At 39.9% G+C, this 23,090-nt stretch overlaps 1 protein-coding gene across 1 annotated transcript in view; it reads left to right on the top strand.

The window, feature by feature from the left end:
• Kdm3 (Lysine demethylase 3) overlaps positions 1 to 23,090 on the top strand; it is a 315,578-nt gene that overhangs the window by 88,627 nt on the left and 203,861 nt on the right. Inside the window, 2 exon segments of the mRNA XM_085484998.1 lie at positions 1,561 to 1,645; positions 2,033 to 2,118. Coding sequence (XP_085341124.1) covers positions 1,561 to 1,645; positions 2,033 to 2,118 — 171 coding nt within the window.

Raw genomic sequence — 23,090 nt, 5'->3', positions numbered from 1 at the left:
CGTCATAACTTTGCCTTGTGGATAAAGATTTGTAAAATATCGCAAAAAGATGACGAAGAACACATCAAAATATATGAGAAATGTGCACTGTATACTAATCATTCATTGAGCACAACGAATTAATCTAAATGTAAAATTTTGCAAAATTATTGTGTCAAATTTTATGCCATCAATTTTATGTAATTTAATTTCAAGAAATAAAAATAATTAAAAAAAAATTATTTTTTAAGCAGAGATTTTTCGCGAATTAATACTCTTGAAAATTATCTATTGCATCAAAGTGATAGAATCTCGTGAACTGCTTAACGTTGGTAAAGTTTAAATTTTATTTTAGTTAGTTCGTAACACATTATCATGACATTACATCACGTCATGGCCTAAGATCAAAAAAGTAGTGTTTGTTATAATAAGGCGGTATTATGTAGCACTTGATAAGGGCCGAAACCCATGGCCGAAACGTCGTAAAGTTTTAATAAATATTACTTATAGCCAGATATGGTTGATGAAATTATTACCATTTTTAATTATCAACTGGTGACTTCTTAGTTTTATATATATATATATTTAAATTTTATATCAGTGTCTAAAAATTCCAAGTTTAAACTGTAGCCATAACAGTGCTGTCAATAAGAGAGACAAAATAAGCGAGTAAAAATTGAGTTTGCCGGAAATTACGTGGACGTGTACACAAATGACACAAATCCAATCGCCTCAACGCATATCTCGCAACAGGCAGACGATTCTGTCTCGCCGCTGATCAATTAAGCGCATTGACAAGAAGAGGCGTCGATCGTGATGGCTCTTAACGAGAAGCCAGACCATCGATCTCCGACCCTCGAATTGACAGACAACCGCTTTGCGGTCCGCCGGGGTGAATCACAAAAATTCTCAGAAGAATAAAAAATGATTAATGTTCGTGTATATGCATAAATTCTTGATGAACCGCGAATAAAATTATTTGCAGGACTCGAAATCGATGAATGTGGAAAATTGATTTGTCTCAAATTTAATAAAAACGATATGAACGGAGAAACAAAAAGAATAGTATAAGTAAACGTTCATAAGATTTTTATTTAAAAATTAGAGGCTTTTCAAAATTTTAGTGTCTACATATCTATGTACATTTTCTTTCTTTGCAAATGTGGGCAATAGGTATGCGAACAATATTTGAGTGCCTGTGGATTGTATGCGAATAAATATGTTGTACACGGATAGTATCTATTCGAAAGGAAAATTTCAAAACAAATATCTGTAGGTCAGAATGTATTTGTAAACAAGCTCTCGCATACCAAGTTTGTCTACCAAACGTTCTCGCGTTTATGCTCACTTTAGTCGTGAACAGCTAGCGACAAAGATCGTTCTCGAATCAGTCTTAAATTTCATTGAAGACGTGTGTTTATAACGATTAAGTGTGAACGAAAAATATTGTACGTACATAGTATGTTGAAAATGACTACTCATTGTCTACGTATATATATGTACGTAGATGTGTACGTTTAATAGCGCGTAATAATACGTAGCGCGTTTCTCCTGATCTGATTATTATTAATACATTTTTAGGATTTGACTGTCACCGATGACACGGTCCTCGAAGATCACAACGAGGATCCTACTTTAGTACAAATGCGCCTGATTGGCGATGGAGGTGAGAAGCTTTAGTATATGAAATAAAATATATGTTTAACTGATGAAATGTAGCGATTAAATTTAATATCGGAAAATGTTCAATATATATGTGAAGTAATTTAGTATGAAAAAGTACCGATACTATATTATTATATTTAGAAACGCTTATATATATATTAATGCTAATAATTGCATACATCGTATATATCTTTACACAAACGACACAAAAATATATTACTTAATATTGGATGATCGCTGCGCGAATGTAGAGATAATTTCTTATTATCTTCCAAATTGCGCTAACGCATATTTCATCATAACTTCGTAAACAATATTGTCGAATAAGTGGAACACAAAATTATGAAGCATAGTGAAATACATTTTCATTTTTTTTCCTCTTACGCAGTCGTCGAGAGCATCATGAGGGGCGAGGTCGTCGGCATGACACCGAGGAGGTCGAGGTCATCGACTGCTCTGACGCACGCGCTCGTGGTGAGTGAAATCCAATTTCGTTCTATTATTAAACGTTCTGCATATAATTTACGATCAACGAGTATTATAAACAGGAGATATATCGACACACCTTTATACACGCATATTTCTCATACTGTCACGCATATAATATATATAAATCGTGTCTGCAATAAAATTTTCGGAAATTAATATATTCGGAAAATATATATTTCTACGTCATATAAAATTATTAAATTCTAATAAACGTACACGGAAATTTTATTAATTGCAGATTACATTTTATAAATTTGCAAATTTATTTGGAGAAATAGGATTTATTTTAAATTTTAAAGTTTCTTAAAATGTTCAATTTTTGATATTTGCTATTTATCGCGATGTTGAATTAGCGTTAATCGAAATTTCTGCAACTACTAGCAGACGACGTTTTTGCTAAACGGTTGTATAACGACGAAATGATTTGCGCGAGATCGAGTCATGAATTAAGGCGCGCGATAATCTCTCGTATCGTGGCAAACATCTTCTCCGCGCGTGACGATAGCGTGCGGTTGTCACGTGGTAAACCGTAATTGGAATCGGGCCGATGTGTGTGCCGTTTTAAAAGGAAACCGCCGCCGGTAATCGCGCCTCGATGTTGCGCTCTCGCAACACGTGCACTTCGTCGCATACGTTCACGACATATGTTGTCGACGTGCGAACACTCGAGACAAGCATCATCGATCACGTTTTACTCTCGTTAGTTGCCGTATACTCGATTTGCTGTATAGCCGAGATTCGAACGGCGGAATGGCAGATTTGCCATTGCTTAGGTATATATTTATCAAGACATTTCTATTTAATTTTCGACGTTTCATAATTCATTGAGGGACTTCTACGGAGAGAGAGAGAGAGAGAGAGAGAGAAAGAGACAGAATAACATATTATCGATATCATTATTTCGTAGCTTTTATCAGAGGTTATCGCGTTACCTGAGCTTACATAAGATAAGCAAGAATCCGGAAAATGGAACATTTCGATAATCAATCGATATATAGGTATCTTTAACGAAATTCAATAACATTGAATATGTCTGTTATGGACATAACAGAAATTTTTAACATTCCCGAATACATTTATGTATCTGCTCGAACAAGAAAATGAATTTGAAATATTGACAGTATCGTGCCAATATTTGCTATACAAAATTACGCTTAAGTGACAAAATTTTATAATATAATATATCTCTTTGAAATTTTTTTCTCGTTTTGAAAATAAACTGTTTAAAAGCATTCGGAAGAGATTACATAAGCATTATGCAATAATTATTAATTAATTAATTTCGATATTATATATACATATAGAGAGAGAGGAGGAGGGAGAGTCCGATTGTTTGTAATAATAATTGAAATAAAAAATACAGACGAGCGCGAGTTATGATATTAAATTGCAAGTTATGGAGGAAACATTTGTCAAGCTTACTGTTTTCAGTATACAAAGCGATGCCTATGCGTATCGAGCGCTTCCCTTTAATGCGGAAAATCAATAGAGTCGAGCTTGCAGCACCCTCGGGCTTTCAGGAATCGGGAAGCCCGGAATAGAGTCCGTTGCTACCTTCGCGGCCGACTTCCGTCGTGTACGCGAATACTCCACCTTCCTAGTTCTCTCTCTCTCTCTCCTTCTTTCCCTCGTCCCTCACTCCCTTTATCTCTTGTATTCCCTTCGCTCGATTTTCTGTCGAGGCGGCAATCGAGGGCATAGTTGTCGTGCTTGCGTGCTAAATTTCTCTTCGCGAGAGATATACGTGCGCTTCCGGATTCTAGATAACGTGATTGTCGAAGTAGACGAACGGATGTCAGGTTGCGGCGCTGATGCCTGTTCGATTTTTTTGGCAAATGCATTCTATCGCGAGTCACATCCTACTTTTCGCAAAGTCTCTCCTCTTACAAAAACACATCTCAAAATCGTATTGCAATTCATTTACTTTGCCGAATTTCGAAGTTTTAAGACACATCAAGTGAATATAAAAATTAAAATCTTTTCTCTTCTAACATGTTTTATGTGAAACTATCACGTGTGCAATTTTTTGGTATTGGTAGAAAAAAATATGCATTATTGAAATTATTTTTATCGTAATCTTTTGTATAGCAGAAATTTGGTAAAATATAGGTATATATACTATAATGATAATGGATTAAATGAGATTTGTAGATATTTATGAAACCAAATCTATTTTTGAAAATAATATCTATCTTGTTGCGAAATGACTAAATTGCTAAAATTTTAGTCATTTTCGCAATCTTTCTAAGTATGCGACGATAACTATATGAATTCTGTGATTTTATTATTCTTCGGGAATAACGGATCTCTCTTCCTTTCTCTCTCTCTCTCTTTCGTTGTGGAGAGTTAATTAATACGGACGGAACGAGTATTTTGCCCTTTTCACAAATGCAAATCAGACGCCAATTCGGCATTGTTCTCCGGGATCAACCAGTTCCATTCCGCGGCTTATGTTGTCAAATTTGTCGACATAAATCTCGCGATTTATCGCCTCGATGACTGGATCTGCTACCTCCGCTATCTACAACGACATGAGTGCGACGAGAATAACGGCAATCGTAATTGCATATTCTATTGCCTGGAACCGCGTTCTGCGTTGACATGAAATCGTTATTAACTGCCTCGGAGATATAATTAAGCAGTGGCGCCGTCTTTTTCCGATTCTACATTGAGATGTATTTGCACATACTTTAAAATACATCGTCATAATCTTATGCAAAAATAACCAACGCCACTTAAATGTCACATTTCGTATCGATTTATTCCGCGATACCCATTTCCAGCGTATGGAGAGAGATACCCTTACCTAAATACATATCAGACGTTTATTAAATCGAGATCTCGCTGTAACATGACGTGCCTATCGGTGGAAATAACTGGGTGATAGCAAGTAACTAGACGTGAATTGAAAATTGTAAAAAAATTTATAATTATGCAGTAATACGATTATATAATTATTATATAAATATTAATATAAAAGAGAGAAAATGGAAGAGGGAGGGCACAATAAAATACATTTATTTTCATCTTTTATAGTTAATTTTAATTATATCTTTTTTTGCAATATTATTTTTGTGGAAATTGAACGTAAAATTTTCCACTGTACATATTTAGTGCTAAAAATAACTGCGACGAATAATCAATCCATTCAGCTCTCATTAAAGAAAAATCGGTAAATCAATAAAGAGAGAAATCGAATTCCGTAGAACAAAAAGAATGTTCAGTAATCCTCGAGCGTCTTGTATTCTTCGCTTAAGCGGATTCGATTTAGTTTCGCGTCGGACATTTTGTTCATTCGTCTTGGGATTTAGCGGGGTGCAATTCATCGACGGCTTCGTACATTCCACCACACGGCAAAGGTCACGAAAGAAAGTAATTCCTTGGCTGGTTTCCACCTTGCTCCGGTTGCAAGGATAATCACAGGACGGAGATGGATTTCGCGACGAAAGAAAATGATTTATGAACGCCTCCTTGAAAGACGAGTGAAATGAGAGGAGCAGCAGGGGAAGGGAAGGAGAGAAGGGAGGGTGGGACTGCGAAAAGCCCCTTTCGCATTAAAAGGCATTGTAAGATCGAAGGGAGCGAATTTCGCGCAAAGTTTTCTTCAAAGTTTCCCCAAAGTACGAAGAAATCTAGGAAGTAGAAATAACTTGTTCGAAAGGCGGCTTCGCAAACTCGCGAGAATCGGGCGTTAACGATAGAAAGTTCGGAATTGTCAAAGCGGCCGGATAGTTCTTTTAAAGCGGCCATCAAGCCCGAATAATTCGATGGCAACTTCTGATTGCCGTTTCTAATTTTCCACCATTTCCACCAGCCATCCTCTGGCACGAGTGGTCCGCCTCGGATGTATCCGTGAGTTTTCGCGGATTATTCTGTTCGCCAATGCGGGAAAGTTACCGTTGCAATTTCCGCGATTAGATCTCTCACGTCTCGTACAATTTGCTATGTTAAATCGTGTTTTTTACAGCTTTCGACTCACCGGTGAAGCGGTAAAGATCGCGCATTATCCGAACATTAAGAAATACTCTCCTTTTCCGTTTTCTTTTTTTTTTTCCTCTCTTTCTTTTGCTTCGCGTACTCGTGCATGACCGCGGTTTATGCAAGGTTAATCGTTTTGGAAAATGATATTTTAATAACACGTTCACCTCGCAGTGGGCTTCTATTATCTCAGATTGATGATATTATAAGTTTACATAATAAATCATCGAACAGATCTCAAATGATGTGATTTATAGTTATATGCGTACAGCTATAAATTAAAAAAAAATTGTTAAAAATACATCAACTTTTGTAGGATTCATAGATCTTTTGTGCTGTCACATCTTTTTTTTTAGATAATTGTTGGACGAAAGGAAAGTAATTACTTTGACGTGAGCTTGCAACAGCTTACGAATTAAAATCGAGGAAATGCTCGCTTATTAACTTCCTGTTGCGTTTGTCTATTTTCGCGATGTATGTATACAGGAATATCGTAAGCTGCGCGTAAACTTTCGTCTCGCTCGTAGTAGGAATTCATGAGTCATGTCGAGTACTTTGGTCCGCGGGCGACGCGACGTCGGAAAGTTCGAGGCTTATACGAGTTCGAAAACTCGCAGAAAGGGATTAAACCGTGGCGACTACTGCCACGTAATGGAACTCGCTTGCGAGAGAGACATGTTCCTCGAAGACGATCGTTAGGAGAGCTTACGAGACGAGGCAGCGTTTTCGACGAAGAATCATTCCGTCTTTCAAATATCAATCATTGTAACTTTACTTTTTTCAGAGTGATTCTCAAACTTGGTTTACGATTCTTTTAAATTCCACCGGAAAGAATAAATGATGAGATCAGGGTCAGATAGAAGATGATGAGCTGTATCTTAGGTTATACATATATGTAGGAGGAAACCTTCGAATTTAATTTTGATAATTAAAATAAAATCTTAATTTAAAAATTACGACTTTTGTGATTGAAGAAGAATGAGGATATTGAGGAATGTGTTTGTTTTAAATTTAAAAATTTCTCTTTTTGCGAATGGGATAACTGCTCGTTATTCTACCGGAATATTTTTGTTCCTTTCCTTTATTAGCACTACTCATACTTACTCGTACCCGAGTCGTGACCTCGATTACTTTCGTAGCGGGATAAAGCCGCGCCTACAGCGCGGCGGGAGAGAAAGAGAAAGAGAGGACGAAGGAGGATCTTTTCATAATTTCTCTTCGACCGTCATTTCCCTCATTTCTCATTAAACTCGCAAACATCTTCCCGCGTTGGATGAATACCCGGATCGAGACTTCAATTACGAACCGTCCTCGCGCCGCAAAGTGCGCAACAGCGTTCCCGCGGCGATCGCAACTTTCTGTATAAACGCTAGTACTCGTCGTCGCGTACTCTTGGACTCTCTCGCAAACGCGGTTAAATCCTCGAAACAAGTCCCGCGAGCGAGCGAAAGTTTCACGCTCTCCAGAAATCCCGGGCAAATCCAACCTTCACGACAACTATTTTCAGGAACGTCCCAATGGAATTCCCTTTTCCCCCTTTTTATTTTATTTTATTGATTGTTTTTTTTTTTTTTTTTTTTTACGTATAAATTCCAATTAAACAAGATGTCGAGCAAATGTTATGAATAATTTTTTTTTATTAGAATAGTTTGTGGACACATCTATTTTTAAGGATACATAATACTGTGACAAGATTTATTAAATTAATTACTGTGGCATTGTTTTCCACGAACAAAAATTTTGACACAGGAGAATTTCACAGATTTTTCCAATTCCTATGCCGTATTAATTATCGCTACAAGATCTATTTCTTGGAACCACCCTCTTTGATAAAGGAGTAGAAATAAATAAATAATATATAACACATAAGGAATCGCGCGCGGATTATTCCGATTTTCGAATTTCATTAAAGCTCGATGGAAGGAATTGCAGCTACACCACTGTCTCTCGATACTATTCACAGGGAGATTCGATTTACTCGAACCAGTAAATATATCGGGCAAGCACTTCTCTCCCTCTGCTCTGTTTCGGAGGAGCAGTTGGCTGGTCGCCAGTTTCCCTCGGACTCGCTCAAGTTCACCTGATATGATCGACTCGTAAGCTTTCTCTCGCTTCCTTTCATCCCTCGCTTCTCTCTCTCTCTCTCTCTTTCTATCTCCTTTGCTGCTCTCGTCCCTGCCCTCTCATCTTCTTTTTATGTTTTCCTGGCCCCGGCCGCTTTAGAGGATCGTTTGGCCAATAGGGGTGGTTGGCCGAGTCTGCACAGCAGTCCAAGGGACAGGGCTAAACCTTGCGGCTATGTTGAGAGGGGTAGAGAGAGAGAGAGGGAGAGAAAGGGATAACGAACGAATGATGCGAGCGGAGGGAAGGTTGATGAGGAGAAACAGGAAGAGTAATGGCACGAGGAGACCAGAGCGCGACAGTGGGATTGCGAGGGTGAGAGTGACGGAAAGAGAAACGCAGCCGAGGATTCGGGGGGGGGGATGAAAGAGGAGGGTGGCTCGGTGCTGCGAACCCAGAATGGGAATCGGCATCCGAGAATGGTGTAAGAGGATGCGTAGCGTGGAAGGTAGGTGGGGCACGGGGTGGCTGGCTGGCTGGATGGGGTTGGGGCGGCGGTCGGTAGCTGTATTGATTCTCGGGCAGGTCACGCGGGTGGGGACCACCGGCGCCGCCGGGGTGGTGGCGGCGCGAAGAGCTGTTGGGGGGCGAGCAATGCCGGATGGTTGGCGCGAAACACACCCCTACCTGCCTATCCATCTACCTACCTACCTACCTACCTACCTACCTACCTACCTATCCGGCCGGGCTAACACAAAACATCACCCTGCAAATTGGTTAATTTTGCGTTCAACCTGCGGGAAAGTCCCAAGTATGAACCCAAGTATAAACGTGTCCGACGACTTTGTGGACACGGATTATATCTCTCGTCCTCTTATCTGTTCTCTATCATAGAGATCTGTCCGTTCGAGTAGAGTAAAGAAGTCGTTGGCAGTTCTTCAGAATGCCTGCTCCTCATTCCCGTTCTTACCCCAGTTTGCCGCGAAGTGAGTTTCAGACAGCCTGTTCCGTCTTTTTCTCTCGCATTCTGTTTACGTCTTGATAACGTGGATGTAGAATATATAGATGTGGAATGGACGAATTGTTAAGTCACAGAAAGTTGAATCGACGCGTGTCTTTAGCTTTTTAAATATTTGACCGTTTATTAACAAAACGAATAAAATATATTTGTTTCCCTTAATCCCAATTTCAATATTGTGCAATGATAAAACAATTTCAAACGAAAAAAATACATGACTTTTTTTTTACAAAAATTCGAAATTTATAAAAAGAAAATAAAAATGATTTGTGTCAGAAATACTCTTTCTATTAGTAGCAATAATAATGACGAAAGTGTGGGGTATTTCTTCGTGTAAAGATATTAACGGCATTTGATATAAGCGAGGTATGCGTCATAGAATACATTGCCAAGTTTACGGTTAAATCGTTAAAGCCTCGAACGTTAACCCCGTCTGGAATAAAGCGTTAAAGCCCCCAGCGCGGCGAGTAGATGAATTCGTCAGATAGCATCGATCGGGATGCGTCTGGTTTCGCTGATACGCGCATTATCGACAATCAGAGGCGGGCGCCGAGCGAACTGTCGCTCATGCGAGCGTTAATTATCGCCGCGAATAATCGTCGCGCGAAAACTGGGTTTTGCGTCGTGTCCTACAAACACGCCCCGTTACCACGCAACTTCCGCTTAAGCGTCCGTAATATTAAGCTAATCCAACTTGGAGAAAAACTTTCGTGAAAGTTTAATTACGCGAGAGAGCTCGATGGTGGAAGTACTTTGCGTTAAGATTGGCGCGTTAAAATCGGGCGTTCCGATATGAAAACATAATTGGAATTTTCAACGTAGCTTTTGGTATTTATAGCTATGTGACAGAACACCTGGTATAAATATAAGACTCTTCATAAATTCGACTTCTAAAATTGAAAGATCAGAAAGCGTTAATTCATCATGTAGATTAAACAGTTTATATTTTATATGCTTTGAATTATCGACCTCAAACCGCTTTTTTATACGAAGAAAACTTGAAAAATTTATCAGCGTTTCGACGCAAATAGCTCCTGCCACACATTGCTTTTTCAAAGTCGTCTAGTTATCATGTAAATATTCGATTGTCCGACAATCGACTCATTTGTGAGACCGAGATTTTCGTCGATCGAATTCTCTCGCAAGTCACGACGGTATCATTTATTTCTCGGCTTCTGCACGTGGAAGGGGTTGACCCTGGTGGCGTCTCCTTGAATCCTACGGGGGGGGGTTGTTTGTGTCGTTCTATCCGCGATATTGTTGATGCGCGAACAGGAGCGTGGCGCAAACACATATACATTCCGCATCAGCTTCTATCGTTTGCTCTCGCTCTGGATCTACGTGAATCTATGTCTACGTGCACGCGCGCGCATCTATCCTCATTCTGGGGGAGACTCCTGGGGAAGCTGACGCGTGCGCGCGCGAGCGCGTTTGCACTCATACACGTACTCTGACACACACACACACACACACACACACACACACACACACACACACACACACACACATATATATATATATATATATATTCATACAGAATCGCACACCTCGAATGTTACGCGGCGGCTGGCGCCAGAAGGCCTTCGTCGCCCGTTCCACCTGTTTGTGCCGGGAGTTTCCCCGCGAAACTTTCAGTTGCCGAACAACAAAGTTCCCGGCTGGCCCAACTATTGCCGCGAACGCGCGGCGCGCCGCGTTCTCCCTATACGGATCGATACTTCGCAAGCCGCATAAATAAAGCCACGCCGCGGCTGCCTGATCTCTATCTTTCTCTCTTTTTCTCTCTTTTTCGGTTGTTGCGACTTTGTGCTGGCTTCTCCCGCCTTTGGTTGACGTCGAAAGTTGGAATTCGTGGCGTTTGAGAAGAGGTCACCTCGCGAGACGAAACGTCAATGCTTAGGAGTATGATGGTTACGTCGATATATTTCGGTGTGAATAGAATAGCGATTGAAAGGCTTTTATGCTTATAAAACCGGTGTGTGTAGGAAACTCGAAAAATAATTTTTTGTTGTAAAGCGAATAATGGAAGAGAGAGAGAGAGAGAGAGGGAGGAGAGATGGTTTTCATGTTATTATTAAAGATTGAATATAAGGATAATTTTGCCGTATAATTAGATATTTTAAAGGGAAGATATGATTTTGGAGCAAAGTTTATTATACATATTACGAGAATAATATAATAATGAATAAATGATTTAATTTCTATTTCTATATTTTGGAGAGATTAAGAATGCGATTAAGGGTGAATGTATCTAAATGACACGTCTATCTAGATATATCATTAATTATATGTATATTTAAATAGATACATTAAAAATGAATATCTAAATGAACTATTTAAATGTAATTTAAATAACACTTATCATTTTTAAATAGATACATTAACGATTATATTTCGTCGTTGATTACTTAAATTTCTTATCGGAGTGATAATTTAATTATCCTATTTTTAGATTATATAGAAATATTAAAATTGATTGTGTTTGATTAATATTTATTATTAATAACTATAGAAACATAATACTGTTATATTTTAACTTTCTGTCAAATCATATCTTGTTTCTACTTTTGTAAATCATTTCTATAGTGCGCATACTGATGAAAATCTATGCAACAAAGTATATTTAACAATGAAAATTAGAATATATATAATGAGAAAATTAGAATGTTAACAGAGTTATTGTTCGAGGTCTTAGAAATATTTCAAAATCTCGGCGGATAGGAAAATTAGGAGCACAATGAGACGTACAAATTTAAATTCTTCTTTCAGACACATAGTCTATCTCTCTCTATCTCTTTACCTTCAGTCCTTTTTCTCCCGTTTTTTTCCAATATTGATTACCGATAAATTCCGCGTAGCCATACTCGACTAAGCGTAAAGGTAGCCATTTCGTTCATGGTTCGTCGATTCACAATGGGCTTCCGCCTAGAATCCTGGCTTCTGTTCACGTACACACAGGGCAGAAATTAGTAAATGTACGTCATGCAGATTGTCTGCCTGCGGCAGGCAAGTCCTCCTTTATCCCGGGCAATGCTCGAATCCGCTTCAGGCTCAAGCTAAAGTAAACGTTTTAATTCTTCATCACACGATGTCACAAAAATCAATCCAGATCATCCACTTGACTGATGCCTGACTTTTAAACTTTAAAAGTCTCTCTCGAGTCTTACTTAAATAGCATATATAAATAGAATATGTCACGTAATTCTTGCTGATTGAATTGTTAATTAAATATTATCGATTATTTTTTTATATTAAATTGGACGTTTTACAAAACCCTTTTTTTTTATTTTTGTGAACGAATTATAAAGACAACCAATAATGAAAAAATTCATGGCATTAAAATTTTATTATCATCCAAGCACACAGGAAAAAAAAGATACATCCCGAATTTCGACCAAATTGCTAGAATCGCAGATTTCTCTCTCTCTCTCTCTCTCTCTCTCTCGATGTTTAAATAAATTGCAGCCTCGGGGAACGCGAAACGAGATTTATACGGCGTCGTATATTGCTCGAACGTTAAAACTTTTCGTGGAATCGTGTTATATGCGGGATGTAAAAGGACCGTGATCGGAAGCCGATAATTCGGCAGTCACTCTTTGAATGCACGTAACGCCGGCTCGACTCTTGATGGCGGTTCTGAAATTCGTCGATCGTGTCTCACGGTCGAATAAATCGGAATCACCGTGTAGAGGGGAATGCTTGCGACGCGCATTGCATTAAGAAACGCGTAAAATTGCAAAGTTTTTCGCTCGGCAAACTCGAATGGCCGAATGCCACCCTGGTTGAAATCGATATTCGCTCCGCTTTTGTCGAGCCGAAGGAGCTAAGTTCTTATTGCCTCGATATAATACGAAGGACGGTGCGCGGGAACCGATCCTGACCTACAATCAGGCAGATGCAAAGGGATAACATGCACTCGTGTGTTTGTATCTCTCGTGAGAAGAAGCTTTGTCATCTTGTGATTGATCTTATTTTGTCATTTCTCTCATTATAGTTGATTATTGTTTTTTTATTTAACGTCCGAAAAGGAGAAAAAATTGAATGAAAAATTTAGCAGATGCATTGAAATTAAACTCTGACTTTTTTCTACAAAATGCTGTCAAAATTTTAATAAATTTTCTTTGTGTAATATACATTTTGTTTTTTTTGTATTTACAAAATGGAAATATATATCAATAATTTTAAAATAAAATAGAAAGTAGCTTTAGAGAAAGAGAGAGATTACAAATGAACGTTTTTTCGTGAATAAAATTATAGGAATGAAATTAAATCAACAAAGGCTTTTTGTTCGTTTAAATCCAAGCAAATTTTATATTTTCAGCGCTTCTGTCGAAATGTAACTGGCAAGATTATTAATGCAGAATATAACAGAATTTTGAAACATTTCGCATATATAAATTTACATTTTCTATTTTGGCATATGCCATATTCTTCTATGTATATTGATGACTGAATATTAATGACGATTTATGTCTGTGTCGAATATGATGTTATATGATAATTGAGCTTTTTTATGTTTTTAATGTAAACATTGAGTTCTTAAGAATTAAGCATAATTTTTAATCACGATAATTACAAAGCATTAATATGCTATATCGTATTTGCAACAAGTGAGTAAAAAAATGCCGCGTGCTTTGTTGCATAATTTACTGTCCGGTCATTAAGTAACATATGAGCGTTAAGTGTGTAACTTGAGACGACTATTCGTATATGTCATCTGTTTTCTATCGGATAGTATAATTTAGCACAAATTGGTGATATGCGAGGGCCGATTTAAAGTGCAGTATATCTATCTATTAGTTTCAAATAACGCTCTATGCTCAAGATACATATATATAGCTTGCAAACGTTCTATGTCTATGTGAAATGTGTAACCTCATCAGAAACTTTAGTACAACTTTGATGAGTTCAGATTTAGAAGATATATATATATATATATATAGATGATTATTTGACGCAAATTTAATCAAATTCGCCAAATTTTAATATCATCGATATTGGAGTTATCAGCGAGTTTAGAATTAATTCTTTGGAGTTTATTCTTTGAAAAGATTTCTTTGTTATCTCTCTCTTCCATATATGTAAACAGGCTATCTCGATTAAATGTTTAGTTGGTTAGTGACATTGAATATTTAAATTTAATCAACAATATCAAATTGGCGAAAAGGATAATAAGGTTTAGGATTAATTTAAAAAAAAAAAAGAAAGAAAAAAATCACGAAATCATTCATTGGATATTTCAAGCGCGTAACATTTTGCATGCAACCTTCTCATCGGTGTTTGATTGTATTTGTTCAACTGCGCATTTTTCGGGGACATGTTTTTCCGGTTACAGAAGCGTTACAATTTATGTAATTGAAATTTTCGATAAAATAGACGCTCATGCAAGCGCGTAATAGCCTTTCGAAGTGATGTGCGACAAATTCCACGACACGACCGCGTTGCTGCAATCCAATTAATTACGACTCCGCTCAAACGCAACTTTTTGTTCGCGAGAGAATCTCACCCCTTTGGTTCGAGCGACTGATGCGAAAAAGACACGAGATAAAGTTTCTCACCTCATTATGCACCGAGAAACGTCATTTAAAAGAAGGGTGTCAGCTGTTTTCATAAAAGCTATCTTGAATTTCTTTTTGATCAAGAGTATCATGGATCAAAGATGTGCGAGAAGCTGTAGAAGTTCGAAAAATGGTACAAGTTGATAATTTGTATAAACAGTCTCGAATTAGATGGTAATGTGAGGTGCGCGAGGGAAGGTAGGCTCTACATACACATTCAGTAGCTGAAGCCAGCTACTGAGCTAGAATGGGAGCTAGCCAGCGATGCGGGAGAGGAAGAGGAAGAGATGGTGGCGGTTTATCGCGTATGCATCACCGTGGCCGCTGAGTTTGCAATATTATCGTCACTTGCGTGACGCTCCTGGTCTCGAAGGCGGCTGCTGCTCGCCACTTGTGCTCGTATGACGAGCGGTGTACCGGGGAGCATTATAGTCTAGAACATGGACGTCGAGGAGGGGACGTCGGAGAGGGTTCGGCCCCCGCTACTTCGTGCGGATAGGGGAAAAGTCTGGCGGCGGCGGCGGCGGCGGCGGCACTGTTGACGAGAGCCTGGTCGCCGGGTGGTGGTAGCCTGGTATCGGAGCAGAGAGAAGAAGAGGGGACCTGAATAGTGGGCGACAGGCGGCTCGCTTTGGGGGGGAGGTAGACGATTCCGCGAAGCTCGGCGCCAGTAGACGGCAGCACTGCGGCCCGGGCGTATCGCAGTTCGCGTCCGATCGTCAGCAACGCGCTTTTGTCTCTAACCGCCTGGTCGACCTATCGTCCGTCGTCTCGAGGGTTGAAGGTGCCTGCCCGACGAGATCCCCCTTCCTCCGTCCCACCCCGCGTCACTCTCTCGTGTTGCGTGCGCGCGCGCGCGCGCCCGCGAGTACGTTCTCTCATCCCCCTCTTCCGCGGAGGTGGTTGCTTCTTCTATTGTTGTGGTCTTGACCGGCCCGCGCGAGAGACGCCGCCGAGGCTATACGTCGGTCCAGCTTTTTATCCCGCGTTTCTCTTTCCTCGAGATTAGCGGCCGATTTCCAGTGTGCTCGCGAGGGATATCGGATAACGCGACGGGGATAGAGAGAGAAATAGGTGATTGTGAGAGAACGGAACCAAGACACCGGTTGGTCGGAGAATCGCGGGATATCTCTGACGAAAAGGAGGATTCGTGGTATCGATATCCGGTCGATAGTACGACGTCGTCGTCGTCGGTGATAGCTGAAGAAGGGAATTTCGTTGAGTTTGTCCTCCAGACATGGGCGGAGGCTTCTGCGCTATGGGATAACAGCCCTGTGCTGATTGCTGTGGTTGTACAGTGGATATCGTCTCTTTCGCCTTCCGAGAAATCATTGTTTCCAGTGTTTAGAGATTTGGTGAAGCGAACATTTCACTCTGCGCTTTGATCGATATTAATTTACATACTTGAATCATAGTTGTTATCAGTTAACATTTCGAAAAAGGAATAAAATATTAGTACGATTTTTATATTTTATTATTGTTATATTTGCTTTACATCGATAAAACTGAGTTGTGTTTCATTAATCGGTTCACAAAGTTGATGAATAAGTTTGCTTCACAACCTGGGAAGAGGGGATTTTTGTTGTTTAAGGACTTTGCTGTTTAGAGTCAAAGTTCGCGCTTTACAGAATTTCCCAGGATTTAATGAGACTCGCGTTTCTACCGAACGAGGTCACGATCCCAGAGAATCCAACTTCTCCCCCTCGGGAGAGTCTTCCATTAATCCTCCGCTCGAGATAAATCAATTTATCCATCGATTCACGCCGACGCTCTTCGATTACTCGCTATATGACGTTATAATGAACCGCGGTCCGGTTCGATGCCACGAATCTTCCTGTCGTTCGCGTCTCGTTCACGAGGGAAGACCGCGATGCGAATCGATACGATTTGTTGTAGTCGAGCAACCCCGATCGTCGTCGACCCAGCCCGTGAAGAAGATCCTGACGCAAGGACCGAGATTACCACGTACAGCCTAGTTTTGTGCCGCACCCGTCTCGTACGCGATTGTTAATGATCTATCTCTCTCGCCGTCTCGCGGCGAATGAAATTGTGTGCTGTGTCAAGTCAGTGAAAGTCAAGCAGCGGGTCTCCCCGCCTCGCAAATAAACGCTCCCAGTGACGGACCGGCCTGAACTGGTCCCACGTCCTCGACCTCGGACGACGTAAGTGCTTCACGATGACGTGATCCAACTTGTGTCTGTTTCTCTGTGCGCCTTGAGACTTTTGTGTTTCGTTTTGTGCGAGAGTGGATTCCCTGAGGAAAATGCAATGTCGCTTGGGATTGCTGCAATTAATGCCATTCGCTGGCGACTCGAGGAGCAAATAAATTGTAGGACGCTAACGATCTGCTTACTTCGAGCCGGAAAAGTCATTGATTGCGCTACTTCCAAAGGAATATATATTTTATTTGATATATAACATCTATTATACATATATAAAAATGATAAGGGGAAAAATCGCATATTTTTTTTTTTTTATGAATTTGTAAATTATATTTTGAGATAGTATTATCAGCTTTGCATTGCATTTGTCATCACTTTTATTTACGCGAGTATCAGAAATTTGTTTCGCAATCTATTTATTTCAATATTTATACATACTCAGTTCCGATATCTTCGCTTATCTTATGTAGCAAACGTGATGGATGTATATAACACTGTGTTATTTATCAAACCACGTTAGTGAGATTATTCATTTATTTGCAACATAGATCGAACTGTTTGCATGATAAAATTCGATCAATAATTCGAAGTGATAGCGATTCCAAGAAACGTCAGATATCGTGAAACTAAACTAGTCGACCTGCATATCGATCATCCGAGTGCACTTTGACATTTTTGAAATCGCGATCGGATCTTCGCCAAACTAATTACGCGAAAACATCTCAGCTGGCATTCCGCTAGAATCATCGTAATCGAGAAAGTTTAAGTCGTCGAAAAGAATTTATTGATATTAACTGCAAGCATAGTTGAAATTGCGGCAAACTTTTTAGGCTTCAGACAAACGATATGATTAAATTACATCTGAAATGTCTTACCAACTGGCTCTGATTAGCATTAATTTCTTTAAAAGTCGTTTAATCAAATCATAAGATTTGTTCTCTGAAAATGATAATAAAGACGGTGATGAATGATTCTCTTTTAGTGATCAGTAGTAGGTTTTTTACTAGCGAGAATCATTCTAAAAAAATTCTTATGCACTCTCTCAGCTTCTCTGAATAAAGCAATTCTAAAGTTGTTACGGCGGAGTATTCTATAAAAAAGAGTGCGAAAGTATGTCGGTCACATCGTAAACCATCTAGACAGCAAGTATTTCGATACCGATTATACGAGCAAGTTTCATCGGTTTTCGCTATTATTTCTATTTTTAAACGTAACTTTGTGTTTTGTCGTAAATTGTACGCGTTTACCTAGAAATTTTTTGCATTCATTGTATTTGTAGATAACGCAGCGATACTTTCCCAGGTGTGTTGATAAAGATAATGCCCCGTAATAAGAAATACATTAGCTGCATAATTTTATAATTGTGTTCGTAATTATGAAACGTAACTAACATTCGTAACGAAACTAACTAACACACGAAAACATCGAAGTGTGAATTTTAAACTAAAGATACACAGAATAAATAAATTCAAGTAATGTATATAGAAAAATACAAAGATTTGATACGTATTTAGTTCTCAACATGTGAGAACGCACTATTTCACTTTAGAATATTTGCCACGTTCATTTTACTATCAATTTTCAAAGCTATTGGCCGATAATCCAGCACCAGAAAGATTCTCCCTAGTTGATAAAATATTCCCATATCAAATAAATCCAAGTAATCTATACAGAGAAATACAAAAGATTAGATACGTATTTAGTTCTCAACGTGTGAGAACGCACTATTTCATTTTAGAATATTTGCCACGTTTATTTTACTACACTGAAAAAAAAATTTTGTTGGATTAACAAAAATTCTGTTCGAAAATGGACGAAACGGAATTACTGGTTGAATCTACCAGAATTCCTTTTAATACAACAAATATCTTGTTTGCACCAACAAACTGATTTGTTGTACAAACAAGATGCTTGTTGCATTAAAAGGAATTCTGGTAGATTCAACCAGTAATTCCGTTTCGTCCATTTTCGAACAGAATTTTTGTTAATCCAACAACATTTTTTTTCCAGTGTATCAATTTTCAAAGCTATTGGCCGATAATCCAGCACCAGAAAGAAATTCTCCCTAGTTGATAAAATATTCCCATATCAGACGAGAATGTGTTATACGTGTGAGAGCAGCGCGAGCGTTGCTGAAATTATTTCGAGAATAGTTTCGTCGCGGACATTCCGCGGATAGTTTGGCCGCAAAGTTGCCGCTGTTTACTTTAACCCCTCGCAAAAGCTCTTCATCCGGGGGATGAAAGGTGTAATAATAATAATTGTAGAAAAAAAAAAAAAAAAAAACGCGAAAGTCTCCGAAATATCCAGGAAGCACGCGTTCCCCGCTGTGGTCCTCCTATCCTAGCGTTTCGACGATTGTTTTTCATCTTTTTTTTTCCCTCTCGCAGTTTCTCCCCTGTCGTCCGTCTTTTTTTATTTGGTATGTACGCGTGTATACACGCGTAATATGATTAACGAGCACACGAGAGGATTGTCACGGACGGTAGAGGAGAAAAAGAGGAAGAGAGAGCGAGAGAAATAAAAAAAAAAAGAGGAAACAAAAGATGTACAATAAAGGGTGGACGAGGGCGAAGATCTATTATGACGCGCGCGGGGGAAGAAGGAAAGGAGATGGTGGAAAAGGGAAAAAGAGAGCGAGAGGGGAAAAAGGGAGTCGCGCGATGGCCGGGGCAGGGAAAGGGAAAACGGATAACGATAGAGCGAGCACGAGGGTGGAAGGGTGAGGACAGCGGGGGTGGGTCGAGGTAGGGCCGCCGGAAGGGAGAAAGAGAGAAGTGGTAGGGAAAATGAATTCTCGTTGGCAGTCAGATAACCCGGTACGATCGATCGGCGAATATCTGCCGCTCCGCCGGCGTTGTACACACGCCGCGCTTACACAGAGAAACACGCGCTTATGTACGTGGAAACGCGATTATATACGCGGAGACACGCTTTTATATATGTATACATATAATGTATTATATATACATATATAACCACGCACACACATACATATATATACACATATATACATATATATATATATACATATATACATATACATATATATATATGTATATATATACTATGTATAGTCGTAGGTATGCGCCGCGCGTCACATGCATGTAGATTTATGCGCGCACGTGCATGTATTTGCTCGTACACACGCGCACACATACATACATATATATAAATATATATATATATATATACCCCGACTCCACATATATAGGGACGCGTCTGCCGGCGCGACTTCGCGAACGGACGGGAGGAACGCACATGCACTATGCATGAATGCGTGCACATACACGGTCCGGGCTGGATTTATTCCCGGCGGAACTTTGCGACGCGCAGAGATGGAAGTGAGGGGAAACTGCAGATGCGGGAGTCGGAACGGATGCGTGGACCTTAACTAGGGTGGCTCGTCGAAGGATCCAATTTTTTTTCGACCTATCGTTATACATCGAGGTCGATCGAGATATTTTGAACGAAGCTGATGGAATCAAGCGTTGACTCGCGGTCTCTTCGCATTTATTTGGATTTTTTTGAGAAATTTTGCTCGCGCAAAAAAATATTGCCGTCTCAAGATGTCTCGCGTATATATATCTTTCAAAGAGACTTTAATTATTGACTCTTCTCGTCACATATTGATTTTGTGTTTCGAAATGTAGAAAAAGTCCGCATCGCTATTAAAGTAGCGTCTCCGTCCCGTCGGACATTTAAAAGATTAATGCACGAGCCTTGAATTTCTTAACACGGATGCTAATGTCGCCTTTAACGAGACACACGCCAACGTCCGCTCGCTCGCTCGCTCACCCGGCGCAGAAATTATGAATGGTCTCTCTCACTCTCGCGTATTTCGGAACGTGAATCTCATTTTGCGCGCGTGTATATATGTATACGTACGCTTCGCCTTTCTCTCTACGGACGTATTACCGGCAACACGGCGCGGACGATTTAATATTACAGGCGGCACGGTGGAGTTCTAAATGATTCAGAAATCCGCGTTTATTTCGGGTCACCGCACGCGAATTATCTCTCGAACGTGAAATTTCGATGGATCCCTCGACCGTCGGTGTGATCCGCACTGCGGACGCGAATAGCAAGCAGCCCCTCGCTCATATTTAATTGGCCGCTCTACTCCTCATCGCAGCCTTCTTGTGCCGCTTCGTCCTCGGACTGCAGCATTTCCAACGAATCGGAAATTATTCATGAGCGTGAAAATCACATCAAGGTGCGACTTGCCCGACTAAATTCAATTTACTAAAAAAGGATTTTCTCTCTTTCTCGATAATCTCGGAAACTTTTAGTCATCATTTTCCCAATATTGTATATACACGCCGTAGGACATTTAAAAAACTAATTGCTACTCGCGAAACTTTCAACAAGCAAATCAACTCTCTATGATAAAGAAATGTCGTAAAAAGTCTTATCATTTAGCCGTGAAAGACTTTCACAATAGCTATCGAGCGATAATCTCCTCGACAACCCTTTCAATCGATCAAATTTTAACAACCCCACTTTACTGTCATAATCTTTGCATTCGCGCGACATCCCAGCAGCGAGAAGTGATTAAAACTCTGCGTTAACGAGGCACGCCGCTGTATACGAACGATAATAAATTCTCGCGCTTTAGTAACGAGCTCCTCGCGCATTTTCTCTCTCTCTCTCTCTCTCTCTCTCTTTCTCGCTTTCGTAAAAGAAAAATGGCAGCGTCGACGTGAATCGCGCGGCGCGGCGGCGCAAAGTCAAGCGCGGGACCCGTTGTCTCTGTCAATATATTCCTCCGGATATACTTGACTTGCATGCGAGTCGAGCGTGCGCATAGATAAAACGCACGACACGTCCACGGCGTATCTGTCGCAGGCGGCTTTTGTCGCTCAACAAGAGGGTGCAGCGCGCAAACGACGACGACGACGGTGACGGCAGCAGAAGAAAGAGAGAGAGAGAGAGAGAGAGAGTTACGTGAATTTACTCGCGATCGCGTATAATGGGACTTCGAGAATGCATTTCCCGCATTCCGCCAAGTTGAACTTCTTTCTTCGCTCGTAAGCCGCGAATATAATGCACGCGTGTGTAGCCCAACAGATTCGACGTTTCATTATTCCTTCAGCATCGACAGGTTTTTTCAACGTCACCGATGTATGTGAATAGAAATAGATACTTGGAAATTTCATAGGACAGAAAAGATTAACTAATTCTATATTTGTTTTAGTAGATATAAGAGTTTAATCACACGCAATGCTGTATCTTTTTTTTTTATATCCTTTGTACTATTGAAATCCTAGTTAAACCGCAAAAATGTGTGGCAATTTCATGAACGATAAATGAACGATCGACTTTAAAGGGGGTCATTCGCGCATCGATTCTGAAGAAGCAAAAGGAGGACCGGAATCGATTGGTCGCGATAACGTATCGAAGGAAAGCGGTTGCGCAAAACCACGGTAAATAACGAGTCGGTTAATCTTTTTGGTTCACTAGGTTTTATCGCGACGCCCAGTACATTCGCCCACGAGCAAGTGTGTGTAATATACATATACGTATAACGCAATGCGTGCAGTTGCCTTACACGCATCTGGTTGTCACGTACGCCTGTCATTGGCGTAACGTCGCGTCGTTTCCTGTCCATCCCGCTGCACAAACTTGCTATAACATCGGCTATAAAAGATAACGCGATACATCTAATTATAAACGATGCCAAATAAGAACACTGGTAGGCTTAATAAGCTGGTAGAACGGTATCGAGAGAACATGTGAATAGGTCTGGATGAGAGTGAATCGGATTTCAGAAAAAAGATACTTGCGATACTTCTCAAGAAAATTATAGCGGACGTGACAGAGTTAATTACTTCCTGGCGATTGAAAGAGCTGATAAAATCTGTTGCGCGAAACATGTGAAAATAAATCCGACAACTTCGAAGCAAAATTCTTTTATCAATCAGACCTGATTGCGGGAAATAATAATTATGCGTGCAATAACATGTCGCTTTATTGCCATCAGTGCACTTTCAGTCGCTCCGAATCAGTCGATCTTAATTATTATCTCTTGAGCGACTCACGTGTCACGTTATCGTTCCAGTTTTCGTATAATTTTCTTAGACGGAATGCAATTTGTGTCTCTTAACTGGCTCGTTATCGACATCGGGATAATCCGGTTTTATTCATACCTTATTGCGTTACTTGTTATACGATTAAGAG

The sequence above is a fragment of the Nylanderia fulva genome, unplaced genomic scaffold, assembly GCF_048542155.1.
Source record: "Nylanderia fulva isolate GAGA-0341 unplaced genomic scaffold, ASM4854215v1 Scaffold33, whole genome shotgun sequence".
Classification (NCBI taxonomy): Eukaryota; Metazoa; Arthropoda; class Insecta; order Hymenoptera; family Formicidae; genus Nylanderia; species Nylanderia fulva.
Note: the sequence above shows the minus strand (reverse complement) of the source record. Positions and strands in the feature narration are given on the sequence as shown.